General features: G+C 42.2%; 3 protein-coding genes and 1 long non-coding RNA gene across 5 annotated transcripts; 2 read left to right on the plus strand and 2 right to left on the minus strand.

Moving 5' to 3' along the window:
• Positions 1 to 290: 290 nt before the first annotated feature.
• On the minus strand, positions 291 to 3,007 carry LOC133930425 (uncharacterized). 2 transcript variants are annotated; one of them, XR_009911763.1, is made up of 3 exons: positions 1,333 to 2,985; positions 732 to 1,230; positions 291 to 598 (listed from the first exon to the last, which is right to left on the minus strand). It is a non-coding gene; the product is annotated as an uncharacterized LOC133930425 (long non-coding RNA). The 2 variants fall into 2 exon arrangements; XR_009911762.1 differs by lacking the exon at positions 291 to 598 and having other exon boundaries at positions 954 to 1,230; positions 1,333 to 3,007.
• Positions 3,008 to 3,434: 427 nt separating this feature from the next.
• Positions 3,435 to 4,208, plus strand: LOC133930176 (early nodulin-like protein 21). The gene is made up of 3 exons (XM_062376856.1): positions 3,435 to 3,448; positions 3,496 to 3,602; positions 3,718 to 4,208. The coding sequence occupies exons 1-3, from the start codon at positions 3,435 to 3,437 to the stop codon at positions 4,206 to 4,208; spliced, it is 612 nt and encodes a 203-aa protein (XP_062232840.1).
• A 743-nt stretch (positions 4,209 to 4,951) lies between these two features.
• LOC133930428 (DNA oxidative demethylase ALKBH2-like) lies at positions 4,952 to 7,082 on the plus strand. The gene is made up of 4 exons (XM_062377069.1): positions 4,952 to 5,292; positions 6,097 to 6,213; positions 6,390 to 6,576; positions 6,680 to 7,082. The coding sequence occupies exons 1-4, from the start codon at positions 5,011 to 5,013 to the stop codon at positions 6,877 to 6,879; spliced, it is 786 nt and encodes a 261-aa protein (XP_062233053.1). The 5' UTR covers positions 4,952 to 5,010; the 3' UTR covers positions 6,880 to 7,082.
• Positions 7,083 to 7,485: 403 nt separating this feature from the next.
• LOC133930427 (sister chromatid cohesion protein PDS5 homolog A-like) lies at positions 7,486 to 27,995 on the minus strand. Its single transcript, XM_062377068.1, has 33 exons — positions 27,694 to 27,995; positions 25,367 to 25,570; positions 25,076 to 25,257; positions 18,666 to 18,792; positions 18,285 to 18,503; positions 17,856 to 18,072; positions 17,626 to 17,771; positions 17,376 to 17,521; positions 16,264 to 16,413; positions 16,133 to 16,181; positions 15,865 to 16,053; positions 15,362 to 15,544; positions 14,306 to 14,457; positions 14,087 to 14,213; positions 13,849 to 14,001; positions 13,706 to 13,771; positions 13,474 to 13,610; positions 13,203 to 13,320; positions 12,967 to 13,101; positions 12,658 to 12,857; positions 11,895 to 12,045; positions 11,662 to 11,802; positions 11,451 to 11,531; positions 10,807 to 11,358; positions 10,614 to 10,715; positions 10,352 to 10,425; positions 10,211 to 10,262; positions 9,069 to 9,155; positions 8,953 to 8,987; positions 8,671 to 8,733; positions 8,432 to 8,592; positions 8,193 to 8,335; positions 7,486 to 8,059 (listed from the first exon to the last, which is right to left on the minus strand). The coding sequence occupies exons 1-33, from the start codon at positions 27,781 to 27,783 to the stop codon at positions 8,024 to 8,026; spliced, it is 4,668 nt and encodes a 1,555-aa protein (XP_062233052.1). The 5' UTR covers positions 27,784 to 27,995; the 3' UTR covers positions 7,486 to 8,023.

Raw genomic sequence — 27,995 nt, forward strand, 5'->3', positions numbered from 1 at the left:
GTGTAAAATAGCATATATATATATATATATATGTATATGTATATGTATATCTTATTATATAGGGAGTATCTCATGTGATAAATGGTAATGGTATATACATGAAGCATATGAGTCTATAAGATCATCTAAGTAGTATGTATATTTTTTAGTGGTTTGCACATATTTTTTAGTATATTATATTTTATGTATAAATATAAAGGTATTATCAAAATTTATTAAAATTGATGGACTTCTTTTCAATTTTTAATGTAGTTCACATTAGAGTATTTTAAAATGAGTATATAAGTAAACTGGTATCATAGTAGAAAGATATACATAACTTGTAATAATGAGCTAATACAAAAAAGAAAGAAAAAAAATATTATCGCATAGCACGAGATAAAAATACAACATGGTGTAGTGTGGTGAAGATAAAATGGTCATAAGTTGCTCCGTGAATGAAGAGACCCAGAGCATGAGAAAAATCGATATGAAGATTCTCAGAACAAGAAAGAATAAAAAAAAAGTAAAGAACTCTTACGGATCAAGCATCCAATATATCCGCCTCTGAAATGATGGTCTTTGGTCTTTGCTAAAAGAAAAAATAAAGACACGGAAGCTGCAAGGAGTTCATACATAAAAATTTAGACACTATAAAAACATAGGAAAATAAGATCAGCATAATGCAAGAAACATATGTAAAGAAGAAAATTAGATGACAGGTACAAATTGTGAATTGATGAGGACCACACCTTTTTAGCTATGAGCATATTTGATATGAATCATCGAGCGATCCACTATACAGTTATAGCTGTAGGCACACAAATCCTATCTGAATATCGGATTAACATTGGAAATTTGGAATCCGATGAACCATTAAAGTAGCAAAGAAACGAATCTTGAGTGTGAACCTGAATCTTGCAAGCATCTAAATGAGCTACGAAGCATGAGCTAAAACAGAGATCAAACAAGCATGAGCTAAGAAGTTAATTTCACATTTCAGTCCTAATGCTGGCGTCATGTTGACATGGACCCAAATTGGCCTTCCAAAGTTAAAAACAGACCTACACGACCACATCGAGATAACTGACACACAACATTGTTCATCCAGATTGGCATGAAAAGAAAGACACACAACTAATAGTGCATGAGGAAATTGTAAGCTAGAAGGTGGAAATGAAGAGCTTCAGCTCATAGCCGCATTTGTAGATGTCTGCTGGCTTTTTAGTTCAGCTGAGCTTACTTCTTGGGCTTCACAGATTATAAAGACAAAACAGAACAAGTAAATTCGTCAGCCATGTGGTTGGATTAACAATCGCTGACTAAAGGGGTGTAGCAGTGCAAAGTCCAAACCTGTATTGGTTTGCTTGTTGGAGGAAAGAGCCGATGATTTTCATTCATTGTATGCTTGTTTTCTCCATCTGCTTGTCCAAACCTGGTCTATTTCAACATCGAATCCACATGCTATTATGTTTTTTTGCATTTTCACGGGCAAGCCTTTTACTTTCCTCAACAGTCAAGTTCTTCCACAAGAAAATGATAGCCTCTACTTGCAGGAATTACAATAGCTTTCAATGAAGTCCCTTGCACAACACAGCAATATAATAGAATTACTATAAACTGTGAGTCTATGGCTGTTCAGTACTTCAGATCAGTTAAGCAAAAGCATGAGTAAAGAATTCTTTAAACAATACAAGCATAATGTTTCACAGGATAAAACCATACTTGATTGCAGAGTACAACATTTACATATTAGGCACAAACATGTACAAGAAAATGAGTCGATGGTTCATTCTTAGTTCAATATCTAGTTCTCTAGTACAAAACTGAAGACTAACGAACAACTTGTTTGCTCGGGTTCTTGCCTTCAAAAATTTTAAGCAAGCCAAATTAGCAGAACACAAAACCAAACTAAAGTAAATAGATCAATCATACCTGTAAAGTGGAACTTTTTTCCCTCCTCTAACTATCAAATACTGAAATCTTGTGAATTTTAGAATAAGCCCCACTATAGTACTAAAAGGATATATCATGAAAGACTGGCTCCATGTCTCACCTGAGTAAAAATTGCCTTTGCTTTTGAGACATTCATTCGAGTACCGATCTCCTGAGGAGCAAAACTATCTGAGATTGGTACAACAACAAAACCACCAAGGATGATTGCCAAATATATGATGATTGCATTGCATGTCATAGGCATGTCTATTGCAACCCGATCCCCTTTTTGGAACATGGTATCAAGAGCATTTGCAACAATCCCGAAAACATTGATGCAATAAAACCATAATGCGGACTAATTCACACACAAAAAACATATTTTTGTTTGCTTGAACTCTTAGTTCGGGTAAAAGGAAAAGCATACATCACTTGACTGCGAAGCTCCTTCAATGATATACGGTTCACTGGATAATCATCAAGGCCTTCATCCCTCCAAACAATTGTTGTGGTTTCATCTGTCCTCTGCAGTGAAGGACAAGGTAGCAGAAAACATTCGGCAATGTTGAGCACTAGAGAGCAGAGGTGCGGGGAGCCAGTGTGGAGCAATGGGCCGGCCAAGACGCAGATGAGCCGAGGCAGCGTTGGAGGAGATCAGCACCCGCGGTGGCCTCGGCGGAGCAGCACAAGCTGGCGACGGCGACAAGAGAGGCGGCGGCCACGCGTGAGAGCCAGCCGACACAGGGAGGATCCAGGTATAGCCACTGCAGCGGGGGATCGACCGGGCCGGCAGCGAATCGACCGATCCAGGCGGAGCCACAGCGACGGCAGATCGAGGAGCCACGCAGACGGACCAGGACGGGGTCGATCCGGCACGGATCCGACTGGTGGAGCAGCGGCGGTGCAAGAAGCCGGGGCGAGATGGACGAGCAAGCGTACCGGAGACCGGCGGTGTGGGTGGAAGACCGGGATCCAACTTGATCTGCCCCGCCGGCGAACTTAATATCTTGATGCGGCAACAGATAAGGTGGTGGGGGGAGAGGCGGGGAGGGGATGGGGCGCAGCGGCAGGGAGGGATAAATGGCGAGCGTGCATCTGTTCTTCCGACTTGGCTGACGATACATCGATTACTGCTTTTTTAAGTAGGAGAGATATATTCTGGGCTTGTTCTCCACTGCATCCAGCGACACCGGGTCAGCACGTGCACGTTCAACGCCACTCTGCCAGAGCTCCAACTTCTCAGCCCCAACCGTCGCCCCCGTGGACCAAACCGCATCCCTGATCAAATCGCGCGCGCCGTCCAACCCCTACCCTCGCCACCTTCGACGGCCTCCAACGCAGCCACGTTGCCCTCGCGCGGCCCACTGTCTCCCGCTTTACCGGCACCACTCCCTCACTCCTCTACATAAACTCCTCCCGCGGAGAGCTCGGAAGAGAGGCTGATCCGATCACAATCAGGAGAAGCTACGAGCAGTGGTAGTCCTTACATCGATCGAGGGGCAGCGGGCAGGCGTCCAGCGATGGCCATCGCTGCGTTCCCGGCTTCTGCCTGCGTTCTCCTCACCGCCGCCGCCGTTGTAGCCGTGTCCGCGTCGGCGGGCCGAGGGGGTGGAGGAAGCCAATTCCCAACGAGGAGACGTACAACCACTGGGCCGCCAGGAACCGCTTCCACGTCGGGGATTTCCTCCGTAAGTGTATAACCACACATGCATGCATGCATCGAACACGTTCATGTTACGACACGTAGCAAGATGTCGGTACATATGTTTACGATGCATCCGCACGTTGATTCATTCGTTGCAGATTTCAAGTACGAGAGGAACGACTCGGTGCTGGTGGTGTCTCGTGACGACTACAAGCTCTGCGGCGCCGCGAAGCCCACGCAGCGGTTCGACGGCGGCGACACCAGGTTCCGCCTCGACCACAGCGGTTTCATCTATTTCATCAGCGGCGCGCCGGGCCACTGCGGCGCCGGCCAGAGGATGACCGCGCGTGTCATGGCGCAGCACGAGGGCAGGACCGCCCCGGCGGAGGCGCCCGCAATGTCGCCCGGTGGTGAGGACGGCGAGGGCGGGTCGTACGGCGGCCCAAGTTCCGGCGCACGCTCCAGTGGCGGGTTGAAGCCGGGGTCAGGGGCCGGTTCGGTGTCCGGATCGACGACGACGCCGCGCTACGCCGGCGCCGACCGGAAGGCCAGTGGCGCCGCGCCCATGCCTGCGTCATCGTCGTTTGGTGGTTACCACGTCGTCGTTGGATTTGTTCTTGGTGCCGTGCTGCTGGTCATGACCGCTTGAGATGATCCATGCATGCATGGATTTTCATGGTAATGCAATGGTTGGCGCACTAGTGACTAATGGCAATATTTTTTATTTGGTAGAGGGTTTAGTGTTTGTTCGTTCGATTGGTTGTTGTGTGTTAGGTACTGAATGTTATAAGATCGTGGTGTAATTCGCTATATGTTTTTAGACATGTCAAATCTATACTTTGTTGCTTTTATCGTTGATTCTAATTCTAGACTACCGATATATAAAAGATGGTTTAGCTAGATCTCAATCAGTTTTTTTTCATATTCCATTCACTTAAAAATGTATGTCACTCGGATTAGAATTGAAATATGTGAGTCTATGCGCGTACTAAGTGTTATATGCGTGTGTCCTCTTGTAATCAGAAAACAAATTAGAATGAACAATAAAAAGTAATTTTAGGGTAATGTAATTGCAGTTTAAGTTAGAATTCCTCTTGTCTTTTTATTTTTCTTGGGTTACAAAACTTGAAATTTATTATTTGCATGTTAGAAACCGTTGTTTTAATCTTTTTCCTATATAACAAGAAAAGAAACCGTGATTTAGAGACAAACTAGTGTCATTGGAACATAAACAGAAATCCCAGTAACTTTGGCATTCGCCTATAGACAGAAAACGGGAAATCAAGAACATGCAAATGCGCGTCTTGATGACTATGCCTCTGTCTCCGTACTCCGTTTACGTAAAGTGAAACCCGTCTTCGTGGCTCGTTTACGTAGACAGCGCTCGTTCCTCCTTCACAGTCTTTCTCTAACCGTTCCGTCCACCCCCTCCCCGTCCAGCCGCACCACCAATGGCTTCGCGCCTCCGCCTCGTCGGCCCAACCCAAGACCGGGACCCCCTCCCCGTTCCAAACCCCAACGACTCCGCCGAGGCTAGTCGGGAGGGAGAGGGAGAGGCGAAGAGGCCGGAGCCGCCGCGGCGGGAGGTGACGGACCTGGGCGGCGGCAGCGAGGTGGTGCACGTCCCGCGGTTCGTGTCCCGGGAGACGGCGTGGGGATGGTTCGACTACCTCGACAAGACCATACCCTGGACGCGCCCCGTCATCCGCGTCTTCGGCCGCACCGCCGTCCAGGTCCGCGCCATCCGCATGTCCCATTTAGCCATTTCTTGCGCGGCGCGTTCGTTTAGGTTGATTAAGCCTTGGGGGATCTTGGCGTTGGGATGATGGATTCTGGTTCTCTGAGCAAAAATCGGTAGGCCTGCTGTTGTTTTAAAAGGGCAAAATTAGGGGTTAATCTTGTCAGAAATTCGCTTAGCTGGTGCGCATTGGTGTTTCTTCGAAGGGGAAAAGTAGGATCTTCCGATGGTGAGCTTGGTCATTGGTGAGGTTTTGCCGTTTTAGCATCAGGTTCGTGCTTTGGGTTGTGAATGTGTGTCGTTTATGCATTATGTTGTGGGTTAAGCACTTAAGTTGTAGAAATCTGATCTCGTAGGGGGATCAAGGTTGTGCAAATGTGCACTGTGGTCTTACCGTGTTAGTATGGTTTAGCTTTGACTTTGAGAGTTAGGGATTTGACATATTTGCTGCAAACAATTAGTTTAGTATGTACACAATTGCAATGGTTGTGAGCTGGATTGACGTTCTGTTGATATTTTGGTTAAGCAAACCAGAAACACCTAGAAATAGCTTGAGATGGCATCATACAAGTATTCCATTGTCATACCGTACTTTATTGAATCAAAGTGTATGTCAGTGGACTGCACATAAGCCAGCGCGATGCACTTGTGGACTGTGAGCTATGGTGGAGAGGTAAAGAAGCTGAAGGGAAAACGGGGTTGCCACTAACTGGAGAAAGAATTTTTTTTCTCTAATGTAAACATGTAATCCTTGTGGAACCTGGTAATCCAAGTATCTTTTGTTCTTGTTATTCTGCAGCCTAGAGATACATGTTATGTTGCAGATGATGGCCTTACAGATTTAAAGTATAGCGGTCATCAGCCTCATGCACATTCTTGGGATGAATTCCCTGTGCTCAAGGATATCTTGAAAGCGGTAAGAAGTGTACTTAAATGATTCTTTATATTGTTATATGAATGGGCAAAACCCGGCTTGCGTTGGTATGTGAGAAGTATCCACTTGTTTGTCTTTGATAACCAGGCTGACAGGGCAGTGCTAATTATCTGTGTTCATAATTTCTAGTGATTTGCTAATTCATATATGTTAATTAGGTGCATGAAGCCGTTCCCGGGAGCTATTTTAACAGCTTGCTCCTGAACAGATACAAGACCGGTTCAGACTACGTTTCATGGCATGCTGATGACGAGCCACTCTATGGACCGACTCCGGAAATAGCATCTGTCACCTTTGGATGCGAACGTGAGTTCTTACTAAGAAAGAAGCCTACCAAATCGCAAGGTACACAACATCGTATCTGAAAGCCAGTTCTGAACCAGCATTGCTATTTTCTTGCTGTAGAACATCACTAAACAAATATTCATTCATACTAAACATCTGCCAGCTACTTCTGGATCCGGAGAAGCTTCTCGAAAGCGGCTTAAGGTCACTGCTCCTCAACAGCAGCATTCGTTTCTTCTGAAGCATGGATCGTTGCTTGTGATGAGAGGGTACACTCAGCGAGACTGGCAGCACTCGTTACCAAAGCGAGCTAAAGCAAGCTCATCAAGGATCAATCTGACTTTCCGCCATGTGCTGACCTGAACAGATCTTGTTGCAGCGAAGTTCACTGGTTTTTTGCTTGCTGATACCCGCATCCTGTCACAAGTTTTGTGGTGGTCATGTAAATGTATGATATGTATCACCCATTTTGCTCGTGAGCTTGTGTCTGTATTGTGTTTTATCAGGTAGCTTTAGCACTGGACCGGACAGTGATGTCTAACAAGTTGCTTAAGCTTTTCTTGCAACATATCTATCTGCAAAATGGAAAGTGGAAACCCGGTTGGGAGTTTGGGGGGGGGGGGGGGGGGGGGATGTTGCAGCTGTAGCTGTCGATTACCTGCACACCAGGTCTCAAATGGATACCAGTTTGTCATATGGTATGCATATCTTGTTAGGTTCAAGCTCGCATCGTCTCAAGAAAAGATTTACGACTAAAAATAGGTTTTAAGCTAACGTTATAGCCAATCGATGAAACAAGCAATGCAGTAGTATGTCGTACATTTTTTATTTTTTATCTTGCTTTAATTGAGGATACGAACATGGCCAAATCATGATCACTCCGAGCAAAAATTGAATTTAAGCTTTAAAATCGGTTAACACAACGCGTGGAAATATTGCAAGACAGCCTTAATATCACATGTCGTCCCATGTCCAGCAACTTTGAAAAGCTAGCCACTAAATATAATATAGAAAAATGTTAACATTACAAAACAAAACTATACTGACGATCTCCTTATTTAGTCCAAATACTACTCGAGCGTGACATTCTACAACCAAAATATGGTTCTTTGGAACGAGGGCCAAAATTGGATGCCCGCTGCTAGTTTTACAACACAAACAGCCATTTGATTATTGCCTACAACATTTCTACATGAGTATAACACAGCTCCTGCGAAAGAACTAACAGATATGTTGCACCGCCTCCGACCCTCTCAAGGATATACAAGACAGGGAACCCAGGGACGCCATGACATAGCTAATGGGCAACAAGTGCCGGCTTCTAATTAACATTACAAGCAAATCCTATTCCACTGCTCTTCTATACTAATCTGTTGCTATTGAAAAGAACATTTTCTACATTACAACTGCCAATTGCAAAGGGTCAATCAATCAAGATATCCACACTCCCGAACGGCTGCCTGTGAAATCTGCATCCTACTAAGAATGGTCAACTGAGAAGGCAGAACTATGTTGCTTTTGCTGTGCGTTTTCTCCACAGGCTCTGCACATTCAACACAAAACAATTGAAGAGAATCAGAAATCATAAGATGAGAAGACTGAGTCCAGTATCAAAACATAGGCTCAGAGCACAGGGAGTATCAAAACATAGGCTCAGAGCACAGGGATGCACTTACAAGAGTTTCATTGTCAGATTCCTCCTTGCTGTTCAAACTACAATCCGGCTTTTTCTCCTCTTTCATTTCCACATCTTTGGATTCTTTCCCTGCCTTCTCTTTCTCAGCTGGGTTAACTGCTACTTCTTCCTCCATGTGCCCATCTGCTACAATAGAACAGTCACAGATGAAGCTCATTTATGAACAAAGCATGCATATTATGCATAAACAAACATATAATCAACCATAAGCAATCGTACCAGAGTTTACATCTTTGTCAACATCTGAGTGAGCAAGAGAAATGGATGAATCTGAATCATTAACACCAGCTCCACTGCTCTCTTTGACAGACTTTTTACCCCCTGCAGTAGTCTTTCTACGTTTGTTCTTTGGCTGCCCTTTCCTCTTTGGAGGCGAGGACCTTCAAAGATGGATTAATCAGATGAATTGCATCAGGGTCCCGAGGTTGAGTAGTTAGATACGATCCATATGGACTTACCTCTTTTTTGACTTCTGTTGGTTAGGCAGAGTTTGCTTGCTGCTGCTAGTTCTCTCTTGTGCTCTGCAAGGTGTAATTACAGATCAAGAATGTACGGAAGACACCGCATGGTGGTATGAATATACAAATATCTTCAATATTTCTTGCTAAAAAGAATAATTTGTCTTTAGTTTATTTTGGTTATTCTGATGCTGCGTGCCTCAATTAACAAGCCTGTTTCGCCAGAGGTTCCACTGCAGTTTACTAAATAGTAGATTCTAAGCGGACTAAATATCAGCTTACCGTCCTTGGTTTGCCCCTGGATGGTCCTTTTGCTTCTGCAATATTTAATAAACTGAAGTGAATCAAACATTATCATTTATGTTGAAGACAGACTAGGAAAGATCCGAATACTTTACCTTCACTGAAGAATCATTAGTTTCAATTATACTCCACTTTTCTTTAGCTAAGTTAAGCACTTCAACATCACCATCATCGTATAGCACCTATGCATGGAAGCAAAATTATATTAGCACATCCAATACAATTACAAACTTCTACCAGTCAGGACTAAAATTATCATTGATACAACTTTTGCAAGTCGAACTGTTGATTAGTTGATAATTGACACTATGCAGAACTGAAAATCGCTATTGAGCACCAAGCACTGTATAAACCAGTGGTATAAATAGCAGGCTGTAGTGCAGTTACACCGGTGATATAGCATTGGCAACCTTTGGAAATCTAAGGTATAGCATAAATACACAATGTTATAGATACAGTTGCTACAATGGTATTAGTGGTTTGCACATAGCAAAACTATCAACAGCTAATTTCATTTTATACTTGCCTAGTATTGTGGACAATTATCAACATGTCAGTCCCAGGTATTGGACCAACTAAACACTTTTCACACACAAAAAATGTAAAAAAATATATTTTTGCATATTCATTTTCAGATTTGAGTTTGATTTTTTTTTTTTTTTTTTGCAGATTTGAGTTTAAAAATAAAAAATACATTATGCTACTTAAGTAAAGAACTTATTTTAAAACTTCAAAATGTATGACTATGCACACTTGGGAGTTCCATTTTAAAACTTTAGTGATGTTTTTACATCTAAATTGTTATATTCTGTTGAAGAGATTAAAATTTTTTATTTAGTGTTACATAAACAAGTAAACAACAAAGATGCTACATGGAAACCCGATATTTGCAACAGCTGTATTTGTCATGTCACCATGATAATTCATAATTGCGCTTTAAAACATTGGTGAAACAAGTCCAAGATAATAACTTTTTCAGTACCCTCAAACAAATGTTTTTCAGTAAACAGTAGGACCTCCCCGAATCTTTTGTAACAACGGTTCACAAACAATGTAAGGCAGAATGAGAAAAGGTCAGAACATCACAAAACGCTCAGTTATATTCATAGAATAGCCAAAGTGATCAAGTCAGAAAACACAAAGCAATCCACTGCTCTTTATGCTTGTACTTACAATAGTAATAATGAATCAAACAAATTACACATTAACAATTAATACATAGTTTGAGGGAGCATACCGTATGTTTTTTCTTCGATGAATCGTATGATTGCACGACACCTTCATAAAATCTAGTAAAAAACAATCTATTAAAATCTACACGACCTTCAGAAATTGAATAATAGCAATAATTCAGAATTACACAAACTAGAGAACATACTTCTTATCCAAAGGCCACCAAACTTTTATTCGGTTTCCTACCAAGTCTGCGCTGCTTGAGTCATGGGTTGTGCACTGCAAGCATTAATTAATTCTTAGCAGACAAAATACTAGAACGAAACTTCCACTGGAGCTTGCACGAATTTGAATTTCACCAAGAACACATAACTTCTTTTCAGTGACTTATATGATTTGCAGTGCAGCACAAAGCTAGCGACTAGTTCAGTGTTGCTTACAGCATACAAGAAAGACATAATAATTACCTTTGCTAGACCATAAACCAATTTTGGCTTCTGCCTTTTGAGTGACCCATTTAGACTTCCCAATTCAGTGGCTCTCTTACTACTGTCTTCATCAGCAGACTTCTGGAAAAAAGTCAGCAAGAATTGAAAAATTAGAAACTGAATTCTAACCATAAGTTTTGTACATACTTACCATCGAGATGGAATAAATTACCTTTGAGCCACTATTTAAGATGTCAGTATGGCGTTTCTTTGCGCCCTTATTTCCTTTGGATACAGGGGTTTTACTACTAGTCGGAGATACTAATAACTCTGTATCAGTTGATTCATCTCTGTGTTTCTCCTTCAAGTTACTTTCCAAGGAGTTCCTGGTCCCATCTGTGTTTGGAGTATGCAGTTGAAGTTCATCACTGTTTTTACTGCCCTTTGCTGAATGTGGTCTATTATTCGAAACAGATCTTTTGCGTTTTGGTGTAGAAAAAACTACTGGCTTCTCGTTGCTCTCTTTTATATCTGCCCGACGCTTCTTAGGTTTGCTCTTCTCCGATTCCCCTGAATTTCCTTGGTTGTCTAAGTTAATTTCTCTTACCAACCCAAGGACATCATCGTCGTTGCCTGCATTTACTGAACCAGATGCTGTCTTCTGCTTTCTTCCCATCTTCTTGTCTCCTTGAGATTTAAGAAGTTTGACAATTTTCCCAAGAGGAACTTCATTACCAAATTCATCAGTCTCATCTATAAGCATCTTTTGTTTGGGAGATTCAACCTGGAAAAACAGGCAGAAAATCGTAGCAGTTAAGGACCAGCAGACAATTGAAGATGAAATATAATGTGGACAGGTAAATATGCATTACATACCTCATCATTGTTTTCAGTCATAAGAGCCTCAAAATGGGCTAGTACTTTCTCACATCCCAACCACATCTGCTCATCAGTCTCCTATACAATATCAGATAAACTATCAATATAAGAAGCCTGGCAGAGATAATGTGAGAACTTAATTGTTTAGATAAACTATCAAGCATTTCTTTCAAAAGTAGGTTGTTTCATGCTTTGTACGAGCACATACCACAGAATTGTTATTTTGGCTATCCTGAGATGGCATGTAAAGTTGAGCAGGCAATGGAACCGTTTGGCTTTCTGATATATTTTGGTCTTGGCATAACTTCTTTGCAATAAGAGTGCCAAGATCACATATAGCATGCAGAGTCTGCAAACAGCATATCAGAAAAGTAATAGCAAACAAGTTGATTATGTACAGCATCACAAATGTCAAAACAATACACTCAAACACTTTCCTACCTTGGTTTTGTTTACATCAACCACATCTTGTGAACATTTTATGCTTTTGAATATAGATATTATTGTTGTGAAGCTCTCCTTTTTCATGCCTGGAACACTAAGTTGCAAACCTTCTTCTCCCAGGAGAGTTGAAAGAATCAGATGCAATCGCCTGGAAAGAGCTTTTTTGATAAATATATGCATGTGCAAGCATGCGATTATTTCAGCTAGAAAGGAAATTCGGTAAGAAAAATTACTGATCTATGCAGTCCCAGAACATGACATGTTACAAAATAAACTAGAGTCAGTTAGGAATTAGGAGACCCTACATTAACAGCTAAAGGTGCCCAATTGGAAATAAACCACTAAAACTCACAAGTTTTTAGCAAATATGTGGGCTCTAAGTGACCTTTGCCATATCAAATCCCTCACAACTTTGAAGCCCATTTTGGGCTGACTAACTAGTTTCCAAGTATATAGTTAGAATGTAAAATATGTCAACATCAACATACCGCTTCGTGTACAAGCAATGCTATCAACATTGAAAAGGTGTGCAATGTTCAAATAGTGCAATCAAGTAAAATAGAGCGGAGCAATATTACAATGGTAACAAGCTAGACCAATATGTTGGGGCTTATCGTCAGATACCAGTGCAATGCACCAAATGCTTCAATATCCTAATATACTTCAATGTGAGGGTATGAATCAAATATGAAATAATGTTTTGTGGATAAGACAAGCAAATTTATGGCAACAAGAGAGCAGTATAGAAAGAAGTATATACCAGTAAATTGGACCAAATGCCTTGACATTCTCATGTTCCTCAATGTCTGGGCATGAAGGATCATGAGCGAGGGCATGAACCAAATAGGAAATTATATACTCTGGGTAAGCTGTCAGCGAATTCCTGTCTGCTTGGACAGAAAGTTGACGCATCCTAACTTGTTGGCATATCTGAGCCACTTCAATCAGGTTGTGCTTGAACTGACAAATTAAAGGAAACAAGAGAAACAGTGAACTAGTGAGACTCGATTATATTTCAAGAAAAAAAAAGGAGAGCCAATTGGTTAGCGAGTTTAGAGTATGAACGGACCTCTTCGTACTGCGGGGCACGATAATCGTCGATGCCTAGCAAGAAGGCACAAGCATATTTTGCATCCAGTGCCCTCTCCTTGATATATTGATGTACCTTACTAAGAAATAATTTCCTAACCTGAGGAAAATCATCCTGGAAATGGAAGGAAATATGAATCTCTAAAGAAGATGGCCTAGTACAAAAGAACAGAACAATGAGGAAGCCTGCTAAGCTGCATTATCCCCAATAAATACCTCTGAAATCCTCATAGTCAAAGAAAACACATCAACAGGCACTTTGTTTTCCCATTGTCTTGATAAGCGCAGAACAGCTTTCGCAGCTGCAAGCCTCAAATGTGCCTTATCAACAGCACTGCAGCTTGAGTAGTGAGATAAGATACTATATACTGCAGAATGTCTACATTCTGCAACATCCATGATTATAGAACGATAGATGGATTGTAGAAAGATACTATATACTGCAGAATGTCTACATTAAAATAAAAAGGCATGAATCTGTCGGTACCTTGAAACCATATTTGGAGATATATCACCATAGGTAAGAATATTCTTAAGAATACCCATTAAATTTTCTATTCCTGGGTGTGCTTGAGCATCTTTGCAAGATAGGTAGCTCTTCACCAAAGTTTTAATGCCACAAATCTACATAAGAAAATACCACAAGAGAATAACTAGCAGTCAAGGATCATTGATGATTATATTGTATGTCAGACCTTAAATACTATAATTTCACTAACCTTTAACAAACAATTATGTGTACTATCGCCCCATTCAGATTTGTGAGAAGAATCTTCAGCCATATCCTGCTGACACTTGGAATTGTAATTACAATGGTATAAAAGGGGAAATAGAAGTGAGATTTAAAGAGAGTAAGTCTTACATCATTGCACTCAAGAATTTTTTTAGTTATGAAACTTATTATTTCTTCCTCCCGTGTTTCAAAAATTGGCATCGCTATCTGAGCTATACATCCCAAAGATTGCAGAATAGATGGTAAATGCACTTTCTTCTCCTCTAACAAATCCACAAGCCTCTGCAATGTTTCAAATGTAACACATAATGTACCAGAACTCTCAAATATATAGTACCAGAAAGAAATAACTGAAGCAAATTGATACCTTGTAAAGAACAGATAGTGACATAAGACCATCATCCTTTGTAATGGCAGCAAGTGCATGAACAGAGTATTTAGCCTGTCTCCGCGTGCCTTCTAAGCATAACCGCTCTAATAGAAGATCAAGGGAGCTGAAAATAGAAGCCACATCAACTTAGTTTTGTATTCTCAGTATTAGAAAAAATCATAGGGTCACAAAACAAGAGGCTCTCGAGCAGCTCACCTTGATGAGGCTAGCTGTTCACGAATATTGCCACCAGCCTTCGACAAAACATGAGCAATACCCTCTTTAAGCAGTTCATTATCCTCCTTCAGGAGTTCAACAATGTCTTCTTCAAGACCAGACAACAGCGAAGGAAAGAAACTAGATATTGCCTGTAGAGTACACAGAGTGGGAACTGTATGCATGAGTCTGACCGAGTAAAATGCACACAGAAAGGATTAAGTTAAAAGAAGAAGATTCAATAACAATATCTGAACTAAAGGACGTCAGGCATAACTTTGGAAGCACGGAGGCACTTCCACTCAAAGAAAATCATTGATTACCCAACCAGGGAGACAACATCAGCATTGCTACAATGTTTAATCATTCATCAGCTATTGCCATTACCAAGCCATCCATCTATGTTTACTGTTAGAGGTTGTATGTTGAATGTGTCACGAGACACTTCAATTAATGTCAGTCCTCGGTAAACCAAATAGCAGGCAGGCAAGACAATCCTTAGACCAAATAGGAAGACCTTTAACCTGGAAAATGGCATCTAAATCATTAAAATCACACCAGATCCTCACCTTCTGTGCTTATCAAATCCTTTTGTGCAAATTTATAAATTTATGATCAATCCAATTTTCTAGGCTTTCGCCATCAGTAAACATAACGCATCAGTGCAAGTTTTTTCTGTAGTGCCAACACAGGTTCTTGAACAATGGAAAGCTAGAACTATGGTTAATTCTGAACTTCAATGATTTATCATACCGTGTACCCTATCTTTCTATAATCATGGATGTTGCATGTTGCATGTGTACCGTTGTATCCTATGTTATAAAGCTAGTAGCTGTCCAACAAATTAAGTGCCTGCCTTGTAGTTGCATTAACTCTAAACCATCAGATTGAGACAAATAAATGGACCCCAAGATTTTAAGCATTCAAAAAATCTCCTGAAAGAAACAATGTTCAATCTGAGACATACAGGCAACTCCTGAAGGTATCAATCTACAAAACAGCTTGGCCAATATGTTGCGTCAAAAACACAAACAGTGATTCAGGAAGATATATTACCGTTAGAAGATCCATGCATGCTGAGATGAGTTTTGTATTCTCAGCAGTCTTTTGTTCAGAAGCTTCAGAGAGAATATCTTTGGCATACTCCTTGTTTACAAGTAAATATGAACATCTCATTGTTAATGAGCCCACAAAATCATATAGTGCATGTTTTTCACCAAGAATCTTAAGCAAGTCAGCCTGCAGATTACAGATAAATTCAAATTGTTCAGTTATAGCATATTCAGAAAACAATTCAAATAGGATTATTTACTGTAAACATTTTCAACCAAATGGAGAATGTATACGGGTGGTGAATCAGGTACCAACTATACTTAGCTACCTAGAAAACATCTCATCCATATGTAGCAACCGGTGAAACACATGGAATCAAAAACAGCAAAAGTCCACGTCAAGAACAGGCCACAGGCATCTTTTCTCAGTTTTTTTGTTTCCATTTATTATCTCAACTTACAAACAAAATAACTATAGAGAAATAGAAACAGTAGGTAACCCGGTACCCGAAGAGACCAAGCTTTCTCGAATGTAGCTGAACAATCAAGCAAGCTAGTGAATATTTTCCAGATATTGTCATCTTTTAGTTGATGAAGCATGTTCAAGTGCTCCTCGCACTTTGCAGGGTCACTGAATAAGCGAGACATGCTCCGGAAACATCCCAGAATTCTTTTCTGCAGATCAGGGGCATCTTCCTGCATTACTAAAGGAATCAGCCAGGTAAATGAATTAATCAGACAGTGACTCTGCACTACATTCAAGATTCACAAGAACCTGGCTTAGTTGCCGAAGGGACATGTATTTCAGCATTTCTTGTTGCAGTCTGAAATTGGAGGGAAAACGATCAAAATATTTTTAAAAAGAGTTCAATAGTCAAACTACACATTATCTCAACAGACTCAGACCTTTGCTTTTGCAGAAGAATTTGCTCAAGAGCTTTCAACTCAACTTTATCAAAGTGTGCAACAGCTGTTACCCAATGTTTAACTCTTCCTTTTGTTGGAAACTCTGGTGGGAACAACGAACCACATAAAATTGATTCGATTGACTCCGGTCTGCACGCAATAAATAAAGCAATCACATAACACTCTCTCATAGGCTCGCAGTATAACTATGTTAATCACTGTTCATGTCAAAATTCACCTAATAAAAATTATATTTGCCTCAGGAAAAAAGCAATACTAAGGAGCAAATTTTCATGCAGGACAGCACACATCAGTTTATATCTGTGACTGACAAAATCGGATGCTCACACTGGACAAAATATGAGCAGATAAACGACAGAAATATTGTACTTAAGTGTTTTATGCATCTTTATCCAACTTGTATCTCACACGCCAGAAAGAGGAAAGTAACCACCACTGTTAGGCAGACCTCAAGAAAAATGGAAACTAAAATCAGCAGTTAACATACAAAAGAAGTTATTTAAAGAGCATATATTACAGGTAAGAAAAGACAAGCAAGACTTTCCACATATAAAGCGAGGTAGTATAACAACACTAGAACTAGTGTATCTAGGCATATATACTAAACAACTTGCAGGCTGTTTGAATGGTTATCACACTTTTCCACGCCCAATCATGGCAAGTGTGGAAGCTACACACCCACAGCTTAACACAACTAATTTTTTTTTCTAAAAAACCACAATTAGAATTATTGAACTAGTGTATCTAGGTCCTAAATGGACCTGTTTGAATGCCTATCACACTTTGCCGCACTATTGTGGCAAGGTGTGGAAGAGACAACTTTTGCAGTGACCAAATCGGTCACAAGTTAGGCAAAGTTCAGTTGGAAAATGTATCTATGACAGATGGACTGGGTGCTACAACACCATGGCATGCCACAATTCAGTTGTTGCTACAGAATATGGGAAAAGTGCAAAACATGGCTAACTTTCATTTCACAGTGTGTGGCAATGAACCATACACCCACCCCACCCCAGACACACACCTTAGATGTTGCATAGCCGCGATGCAAAATAAAAAAAGGGGTATGCCCCGAGTCTTTGTGTTCTTACCTAAAATCTTTGTCATAAAGGCATCTTAATATTTTTCCAGGTATCCACTCAGAATCATCAGATTCTGTTGAGCTATCAGAACCCCTCTGGCAGTACAGCTTATAAATATCTGCCAATCTCTCCATTGTATAGCACTTCACAACCAGCTGCATTTTTTCAAGAACACACGTACTTTGAAGTAAATCATATAGATCAAATAAAATGAAAGACAAAAATCAAATGATACAGGGAAGAGAAAAGAACAGCTAACCGATTTATCACGGACACGTTCCGCTACTACTTTGATAGTGTCAACTGGAATAGCACCAGGTGAGTGGCAAGCAACATCACAAAGTGCACCCACCACTCCCTTTCGCACATTTTCTTCATAATCCAGCAATCTATCACAAAGTGCTTCTGCAGGGAGCCAACCATCAGGACAAGAACAATTTATTGATCAGTCAAATTAAATGGCCAGCTATTTAGGTAAAAATTCCTTACTGATAATTTCTGGAGCTTCAGGTTTGGAAGGGTTTGATAATAGACATCTCTTCAAATGTTCGATCACAGAAACACGGATTTCAACTACTCTATCAGTCAGTCTCTTCAGGAACTCAGCAAAAAGAGACTTGAAAGATTCCAAGATAGGGGCTCCAGGTAAGGAAAAAATTTCCCCAAGTAATTCAACTGCTTTAGATCGTATATCTACTTGATCTGCCTAGAAAATATCAAATACAAACTTTAATTAACAAGGCAGGACCATCTAAAAAGATCAAGTCACTTAAACTAAGATGTATGGCACTTTAATTATAATTAATTTTTGAGAAAAATGTGGAAGACATATTCTGTTCCGAAAGCATTATTCTATGTTGATCACTGTCAGTGTATAGGTATTTCCATTTACGTTATTAATTCAGAGTAAAATCATACCAGTAGTTCCCCAGTTATATAAGGCACCACCACCTTAAGAACCTTTGGAGCACACTGATACAAATCAAATATGATTCCGTGATGATCAATTCGATCATTTGAAGAACTGACATCCCCATCCAAGGATGATGTGAGAAACTTCTTTATGTATGATTCAAGTTTTCCTGCAGAATGCCCAATAACATTGCGAGCGAGCTTACGTGCAGCCGTTGCAGCACCCTAGTAATCAAAAGATGCAAGGGCCAATATACATAATTTAATTATTTAGATAAAGTAATTAAATACAAGAATCGGTTAGAACAGTACATGAAGAAGTTGACAGCAATTTTCTAACAAATTAAAAAATATCACCAAAACCACCTCAAAAGGAAAGGTACTCACAGTTTTCCTCTGCCCTAAAGCTGATAGCAGTACACGTAGAAGGCTCTCCTGTATATATTCACTCTCATCTATAATGAGGGCCATTATTGTCTCCATTGACTTCACAATATTTTGTTCATGACTGTCACTGCATCACAGGAAAAAGTTAAACACAAGGGACACAAAATGCGGCCTATTTTGTGGATTTTACTAAGAACTACAAAAATGTTGTATAGAGAAGTAATCTGGCAATATTTCCCCATTAATAATCAATCATATGGCAGCAAATAAATGTTGGGGAAATATTCGGTGCAAACCCCATACTCGGTGTAATCGTGAAACCCCCCTGAGAATACATGTTTTAGGAGTTTTGGAAGATTCTCATAAAACTTGCACATGTAGAGGAGTTGGTGATAAACAAGCATATAAAAATTTCAAGGTTAAACTCAACTTCTTTTGTGAGATATGAAACTAACAAAAAGCCAAGAAAGAGTAAACAAAAAGACAAAAACATTGTTTGTGGTGTATTTTTACCTTTTTCTTAGCTCTTTGCTAATTTCATCTCTCTCAAACAAAGTAGTTTGGACTTAAAATTTTATATGCTTGTATATCACCACCTCCTCTATACGTGCGAGTTTTTTTGAGAATTTTTTAAAACTTCCAAATATGTTTTTTAGGGTAGGTTTCACGATTCCACCGAGTAGGGGGTTTGCATCAAATATTTTCCCATAAAGGTTTGTGTTTCCATTGGAACACAATACAATATGTCAACCATTTTAGGTTTCACAAAAAGTATAATCCTCCTGGAACTGCAAGAAATCATGTTCCAGTTTGTTAGCGCGTTTTAATTGTTGGGATTTCCTTCCTTAAACTACTCCCGCATATAAGGTTAGCCAAAATTCTGTAATCCCATATTTAGGAAACTAATATCCTGTATTTAGGAAACTAATCCCATGAGGATCAACATATGGCACCCTGCGGCACCTTTGGTTGTGTCCCTCTCTCAATTCTTTCATGTATCAGTTTGGATCTCATGATCCTGAGCTTCTTCCACTGCAATGTCCACCGAGAACTTTGTTGGGTTCGATCCTGCGAGAGGTGGGTTGGAAGAACACACGCGAGCACACACTGGGCACAGGAGTTTTCTTGCTACTAACAGCTTTTCATGGATTTAGAAGTTCTAAAAGCTTACTTTACAACCAGGGGGTCAGCCCAATATATAGACACAAAACCGGCTTACAATTGCCATAGCAACCGATATACTGTTGATACAGTAACCAACATATTGTTACTACAGCAACCGACATACTGTCACTACAGCAACCGACATAGCAAAAAGATTAAAGTAACACATACCGACACAAGGATTAACTAACATTACTCCCCCTAAGCCTTGTGTGTTTGCTTAATTTTAATTTCGACCATTCCAATCCTAGCTCTAAGCTTCTAGAATTGAACTCACCCTAATGCATTTGTTAAGATGTCTGCGACCTAGTCTTTGGTGCCAATGAAGTCTGCACTAACACTCATGTTGTCTGAGCACTCCCTGATAAAGTGGCAGCGCACATCGATGTGATTCTTCCGCTCATGGAAAACAGAGTTTATGCTCAATGCTAGAGCTAATTTGTTGTTAACCTTGAGCTCGACTGTGTCGGCAGGCTTCCCCTTGAAGTCATTGAGCAGACGAGTCAGCCATGCACTTTGTGTAGTTGCAGTGGTGGCAGCGACATTCTCTGCTTCACAGGACGATAAGGCCACCACCCTCTGTTTGAAAGAAAGCCAACTCACCAGGCTATCGTCGTACAAGAACAGAGTGCCAAAAGTGCTCTTCCGCGTACCAATGTCGCCAGCGAGGTCATTGTCGTTGTAGCCAACTAGCCGTCCCTCCTCTGCTTTCCTATAGTGGCAGCTATAGTTGATCATCCCGGCAACATAGCGTCAGACCCTCTTCACCCTCGTCATATGCTCCTGAGTTGGCCGCTCCATGAAGCGGCTCACAAACCCGACGCTGAAGGCGAGATATGGCCACGTGTGGACGAGATAGCGGAGGCTGCCGACAAGCCTCCTATACTCTGTCGCATCCACTTCTGTCGCCATGCTCTCGCGGCTGAGCTTGAGCCGTTCCTCCATCGGAGTGTGAGCAAGATTGTAGTCTCTCATCCCCGCCATCTCCAGGATTCGAGCAGCATAGTGCGCTTGGCATAGCGTGATGCCACCGCCGCTGCTGCTCTGCTGAACCTCGATCCCAAGGTAAACGGAGAGCAAACAGAGGTCGCTCATCCTAAATTAAGTCTTCATTTCCGCCTTGAATCGATCGATCTCCCCCTTTGCCAATCTCGTGACGATCAGATCATCCATGTAGACCCCAAGGAGCAACAACGTGTTGCCAAGGCCGCGCCAGTACGTCGCATGTTCGTGCACGCTTGCTCGAAGTCGAGAGCCCTCAAAGTGTTGTCGGACTTCGCATTCCATGCACACGGTGCTTGTTGCAGGCCCTAGAGCGCCTTCCGCAACCTCAAGACCTTGTGCTCTTCTCCGGCGACGACAAACCCCAACGACTGTGCAACATACACTTCCTCCTCCAATTCACGGTTGAGAAAGGCCGATTTCACATCCATGTGATGGACTGGCCAATCCTCTTGGGCAGCTAGCGCCAAAAGAGGCAGGCGCACGGACTCCAAACGAGCAACAGGTGCGAATATCTCGTCAAAGTCCACATCCGACTGCTGCACATAGCCCTTGGCGACGAGACAGGCTTTGTGCTTGATCACAACCCCAGCTTCGTCTTTCTTGAGTTTGAACACCCATTTGAGCCTGATTGGATGGTGTCCTCGCAGCAGCTCCACAAGCATCCATGTCTCATTCTCCGTGATGGACTTCATCTCTTCCAGCATCGCTGCTCGCCACGCCACGTCATGTTCCGCCTCGACGAAGGAGCACGGCTCTCCTGCGCTCACCAGGTGCAGCTCGGCATAGTCCAAGACGCGGGTAGCATATCTCACTGGAGCTCCCCAGCTGCCAAGCAGCTTGTCAATGATACGGTAGAGAATTGGGTTGTCGCCGTGGTGTGCGTCGAGCCTAGCGCTGTCATTCAGCTGTGGCGTGACAGAGTATGCCTCCTAGGTAGATTCGTCGCTCGGCGTTCTGGGCGACGCATGGTTCCGTGTTCCATCATCGGTGTTCCTCCGGCTGAGGTTGGCTCATCAGCTGCCGGGAGATGGACTTGACTCACCATGAACTCCACGGCAAAGTCGCTCGATGTAGCCACACTGGCAGCTACATCCGCATCCCAGCTCCTTGCAGCATCCTCGCTGAAGATCACATCTCGTGACACACGGACACGCTTGGTGCTTCGGTCGTAGAGGCGGTACACCTTCGCGACACACTCATAGCTGATGAAGACACAGGGCATGCTCATGTCATCAAGCTTCCGCGTATGCGATCGCGCCTCCTTGACGTACGCCAGACAATCGAAGGTGCACAAGTTCACCACCGACTTCCAACCATACCACACCTTGATCCTGCGAGAGATGAGTTGGAAGAACACACGCGAGCACACACTGGGTACAGTCTGCTAATAGCTTTTCATAGATTTAGAAGCTCTAAAAGCTTACTTTACAACCAGGGGGCCAGCCCAATAATTACTATTGCTACAATAACCGACATACTGCTACTCATGTACACTGTTGCAAACCGCCATACTGTTACAACAGTAACCAACATAGCAAAAAGATTAAACTAACACAAACCGACACACAAAGATTAACTAACAAACTCCCCCCACAGCACCTCTCTTGGCGTTGATACACCGCCCATCCCACCTCCAGCCTACCTACTACTGCAACCCTAGCCAACTCCTCGTTTGCGTAAGTCCCTATCCTCCTGGAACTTGACGCTGCCAACTTCTCCAAGTGGAGCATCTTCTTCCAAGATCTACTCAGACGCCATAGTCTGCTCCACCACGTCAACGGCTCTGTTCCTGCATAGCCCGACAGCGCCACATGGGTGCAAAACGACTACTCCATCTGATATGTCATGTACGGGTCCATCATTAGCGACGTCCTCGACATCATCCTTGAGCAGGACCAAACCGCGCGTGACCTCTACGCCACGGTTGAGGCTCTCTTCTATGGCAACAAGGAGAGTCGTGCCATCATTCTGTTGAACGAGTTCCACGGTCTCCAACAAGGTGACCTCTCCATCACCGCCTATTGCAAGGAGCAGAAGCGACTCGCCGACGCTCGCCACGATACCAACTCCCCGTCACCGACCACACGCTCGTTCTCAACATCTTCCGTGGCCTCAACAAAACCATGGTAGGTGTCGCTACGGCGATCGCCATGTCCTCGCCTCTTCCCAACTTCCCCACCGCCCGCAATAAGCTTCTCGTGGAGATGCGCCTCGCCAACACCACCAAAGTCGAAGCTGTGTCAGCTCCCCTCTCCACCGCCAACAAGTCCTCTGGCAAACGATGACTACTGCAACGGCAATTCTTTCAGCGGCAACTCCAACAAGAAGCAGCACAAGGGCAGGAAGAAGGGCGGAGGGGGCTACGGTGGTGACCCAGGCAATGGCTCTACCCCTCGCTTCGCGCCGCCGACTGTCCCTTGGTTCTACATCAACCCCAGCCAAGGCCAGTGGCTGACGCCCTATGGTAGGGTCCCTCAAGGCAGGCCTGCTCATCCCAACGGCAGCCCTGGCATCCTCGGTTCTCGCCCACCACACGCCTACAACACCACTACGGCCTATGTACCAGTCTCAACTGCCAACACCCGCGGACGCATAGGCATCTTAGGACAACGCCAATCTCGTCCCGCCATGAACAACCTTCAGCTCACCCCAGGCATCTGGGTTGTGGACTCCAACACCTCTAAGCACATGACCCCAGATGATGGTATCTTACACGTATTTCTCCTCCCATTCCTTACTTTGTCACGGTCGGGAACGGGAATTTCGTCCGTGTGTCCCGCTCCGGCCATTTTTTTTTTTTTTTTTTTTTGCATACACCGTCAATGACATCTTTTCATCTAAATAATATCCTTCATGTCCCTTCCGTTGTTCTCAATCTTTTGTCCGTTCACAAATTTACTTGTGATAATTCTTGCTCTATAGAATTTGACCCTTACACCTTTAACTGTTGGGATTTCCTTCCTTAAACTACTCATGCATATATGGTTGGCCAATAGTCTATAATCCCGTATATTTAGGAAACCAATATCCTATAATTACTAATCCCATGAGGATCAATATATGGCACCTTGCGGCACCTTTGGCCATGTGTGGTATTGCTATCCCTTCTTGCTTTCTCAATTCTGTCACGGTTCTAAGTCAAACTCACTGGAACCGCATATTGCTAAAGTGTTCATGAAAGTCCATCTGCTATGGATACCAAGACTGCTAACCCATATATCGATGCCACCACGCAGCAATGAGTCGCTCACTAACATATATTCAAGACACAAACATGTCCATAGATGTACCATAATTCCCCACAAAGAAAATAACTCCTTCATATGGTTTAAATTTTTAAAGAGGTCCATTGTACAAATCAAAGCAAACATCCATGAATTAAAACAAATTCAATAAGTTCTATACAATTTACTTTCCTCCAAATATCATTCACTTCAGTCCTTACGAGTCCAATTTTCAACCAAGTCCGTATAATTGACGTTTAAAAGGAGCACTGCATACACAAGTTAACTTTTTCAACTAAGTCCTTTGCACCATTTGTCTTCCTCCAAATGTCATCCAAACCAATCCTTTTTTATGATTATAGTTTCCAAACATTTCCTTCAGAAATTTATACACTAAAATAGCAATAAGAGTTAATACTTATGCTTTCAAGAGTACTAGCTTCAAACCAGCCCTTTCTACAATTAATTTTCCAATAAAATACTAATAAATATATCTAACTACCTACAAAAATGATAGAAATTCACAACAAGATCCAAACCATGCAAATTGTTCAGTATGATGGCAAAGATTATCAAGTTGTAAAATGCCATCCTATGTGTCAAAGATGTGGCATCATGTGTCACACCACGTCTCATCCTAACTTTGACTGGAATTTTCCTATTTATACTTCTCTGAGATGGTAGAGCTACTTTTTCCAATATATGGGAATACTTTTAAGTGCAGCAGTTCCTCTAGCAGTGAGGATTTACAAATGCAGGCCTCAATCAAATTAATATACGCTTATAGATCTTAGAAATAAACATGATCCAAAAGGAATTTAAAACTATTCCTTGTGAAATAGCAGAAATCATGTTCAAAGAAGGACAAAACGTACAATTTGTTGTGGAGAATTTTTTTTGTGACTTTTTTACCACACACAACTAACAGTGAGAAACTAAACATAGCAGTAATACTTGAGCCATTATGCTCTAGCACAAGTCATTGACCTAGTTGACATGGTAAAAATGTAGAATTACCTGACAACTTGTAAGAACATCCGAAACATGTCTGTGATGAGATCATCACATTCAAGGTCTAACATCACAACACATGCTCGGTATCTTGCAACTGTTTCAAGAATAGCAACTCTCCTGCCAAAGGATTGGCTACTAACATCACTGAGTCCACTGAATGTACCAACTATCAGATAAAATATGTCCTGCAAGAGAGAGAAAATACTCAAACACCAAATAAACATGGTAAACTCAGTCCAAGTTAAAAGCTTCAGTAATTCAGTGCCTTCTATAACCATTTTGTATGATAATTACCCTTAAAACATCATCACTGTATGGAGCATCAGGTGCAGTTATTCTTGTAATTTCACAGAAGCATGTTGCCAAGAGAACTTTGACATCTTCATCCTCATGTTTCAATAATTCTTCTCTGGTGACAGCTTTTAAAATTGGTTGGATAGCTTCCATCACCGAGGACCCTGGCGACTGCTCTACTCCATGTAAGCATTCCGCAGCTTGCTGCAGTATAATTAGCATTAATAGTGTATCCAGGGCTTACTTACCAATAAGGAAAGATTTCAAGCAAACAAGTAACATGGCCAAACCATTTAATACTAAAATAAGACATAACAGTGCCTGATTTTGAGAGATCGTGTCAACGTTAAGCAGCCCTGGTGGTACAGTAATACTATCCTTACACCCCATGTGCTAGGACCAAGAATAAAACGCAGAAAACTAATTATCAAGACATCTAACTGTTTCATTTATGACAGTGACCAAAATTCCAGCTCTCCCAACCCACAGCTATGTCCAATCGTTCCAGCTAAATAAACCACCACGGACAATTGCAAAAAGGAAAGATAAGAAAAGGTTTAAATTATAACAACATCATGGCACAGAGCATGAGCTTATAACCTACTAAGTCCTGTCATGGAACCACTATTCCAAAGCTGTGGGTACAGAATGCACAACTGGAAATAATGTTAAAATGCAAGACCATACTATGATTTAAGTACTAATTGCTAGACACTCATCCTAAAAAGATTTTGCTAGTTTTTCAACTGTGACACCTGCAATCAAATGCTTACAGTTCGCAACTACAAGTTCAAAAGTTTCAGTTTCCCAAGTCTTCAACTTTTCAAATTCAGATGATAGCTGAAAAGTCCAATATCCAAGCTAACAACACTGCAGGAGAATGATCCACTCAATTAACTCTGAATAACAAGATTTGCGCCCACTAAACACCAGAAAAGAATTAGATGGATCTGCATACAATCCTGCAAAAGATGCCTCTAAACCCCCAAAAAAATGCCCTATCCAATACACAGCTGTCCATCAAAGCACCCAAATCCCTATTAGCAAGCATAAACAATTCCTAACTCAAGTTTTCTATTTATAGCTAAAAAACTTAAGTGACAAAAGGCAGCCTTTGATTAGGATAGTCATGGTTGTGTGCAACTGCAAACTCCTTTAGGTGCACAAGATATAAGTATATAACAAAGGACCCACAAATTATGTTATCTACTACCAAAAGTTCAAACCATGGAGCTTCGTTCACTGATTAAGCTATTTACTACAGAAAACTTGGAAAGCAGCAAAAGGGAAGTGAATAACCAGAATCGATCCACATCGTAAACAGCTAAACCCTAACATCAAACTATCAATATCAGAACACATTAAGCCAAAATAGTGACTCCAAGGTACAAGATTCACTTCCCAGTTTCCCTCGCTGACCAGTCCAAACTAAAGAACAAAAAAAAAAGTTAACTTAGGAGCACATAGTTGGATCACATTTGGAAAGCAGCAAAAGGAAAGTGAATAACCAGAAACGATGCACAAGTGTCGGATCTAGGTAGTTCTAAAAAGTACAATTCAAAGGAAACACTAACAAAATAATTTATTCAATATATACTGTCGACAAATTACCAAAACAAAAACTACCAAAAAAACATAGCATTCAAGGTACTACAAAATGAAGCTACGCGTAGACACTATCTTCATCGCAGCACTTCCATGCAGCATGCCCTAGGTATAGCAAAGGTGACAACTGAAGCAACCACCAACCACCAGAAAGGTGACGCCTCTTACACAGCTTAAATCGCATAAACCCTAATCTACAGCAATCCCTCTTTCAGAACAACCGAAACTGAACTAATGGGCGCCCCTAATGCAACTGCACAATTCGACGCACAAAACCACCACACGCACAAGAATTCAAGCTGCAGTCAGCACTTCCCCCAAACGCAAACCGAGCAATTCCGGCCAGGACATGCGAAACCCACCGAGCATACCACCAATTCACGAGCTACAACAGCCTCCAGAGCACAATCTCTCCAAAACCTAACCATTTGCCTCTTAGTTACCCAACCCCCGCAAACAAAGCCAGCGCCTTTCGGACCCTCCTCGCTGCTGATTGAAGCCAAACCAGCCAAACCAAGCACTCAAGCCCCTAATTGGCACGCGAAACCCCAGCACCAACCCCCCCCCCCCCAGACCACCACCACCACCCTAAACCCTAAACCTGCCGAATTGTCGCGCCTCGGCCGCAGATCCACCCAAACCCACTTCGTATCACCCTCTCAGGACGGAGGGTTGCAGCCAACCCAAGCGAACAAACTTTCCGGAGTCTCCCCCCGTCTCACCTCGAGGAGCTTGGCAAGCTCGTCCGCGGGCGCCGGCAAGGCCGCCTGCAGCTTCTCCCCGAGCTCCCTCAGCTGCTCCGCGGCCGCCATCCCCAGCCACCGCGCCGGATCGACACCGAATTCGCGCTCCAAGCGCTCCCAGCTTTCACCTCCACGCTCTCCCTCCCTAGCTAGGTTCTTAATCTGTGAAGGCTCGGCTTTTGGCTGCTCTCGCTGTTTCGAAATTGGCGTGGAGAGGGGGGAGAGGCCGTGAGCGAGCGGAAAGCGAGGGTTGGGATCGGGTTTGGTTTGGGTCGGTCCTC

Source organism: Phragmites australis, chromosome 10, assembly GCF_958298935.1.
Source record: "Phragmites australis chromosome 10, lpPhrAust1.1, whole genome shotgun sequence".
NCBI classification, from domain to species: domain Eukaryota; kingdom Viridiplantae; phylum Streptophyta; class Magnoliopsida; order Poales; family Poaceae; genus Phragmites; species Phragmites australis.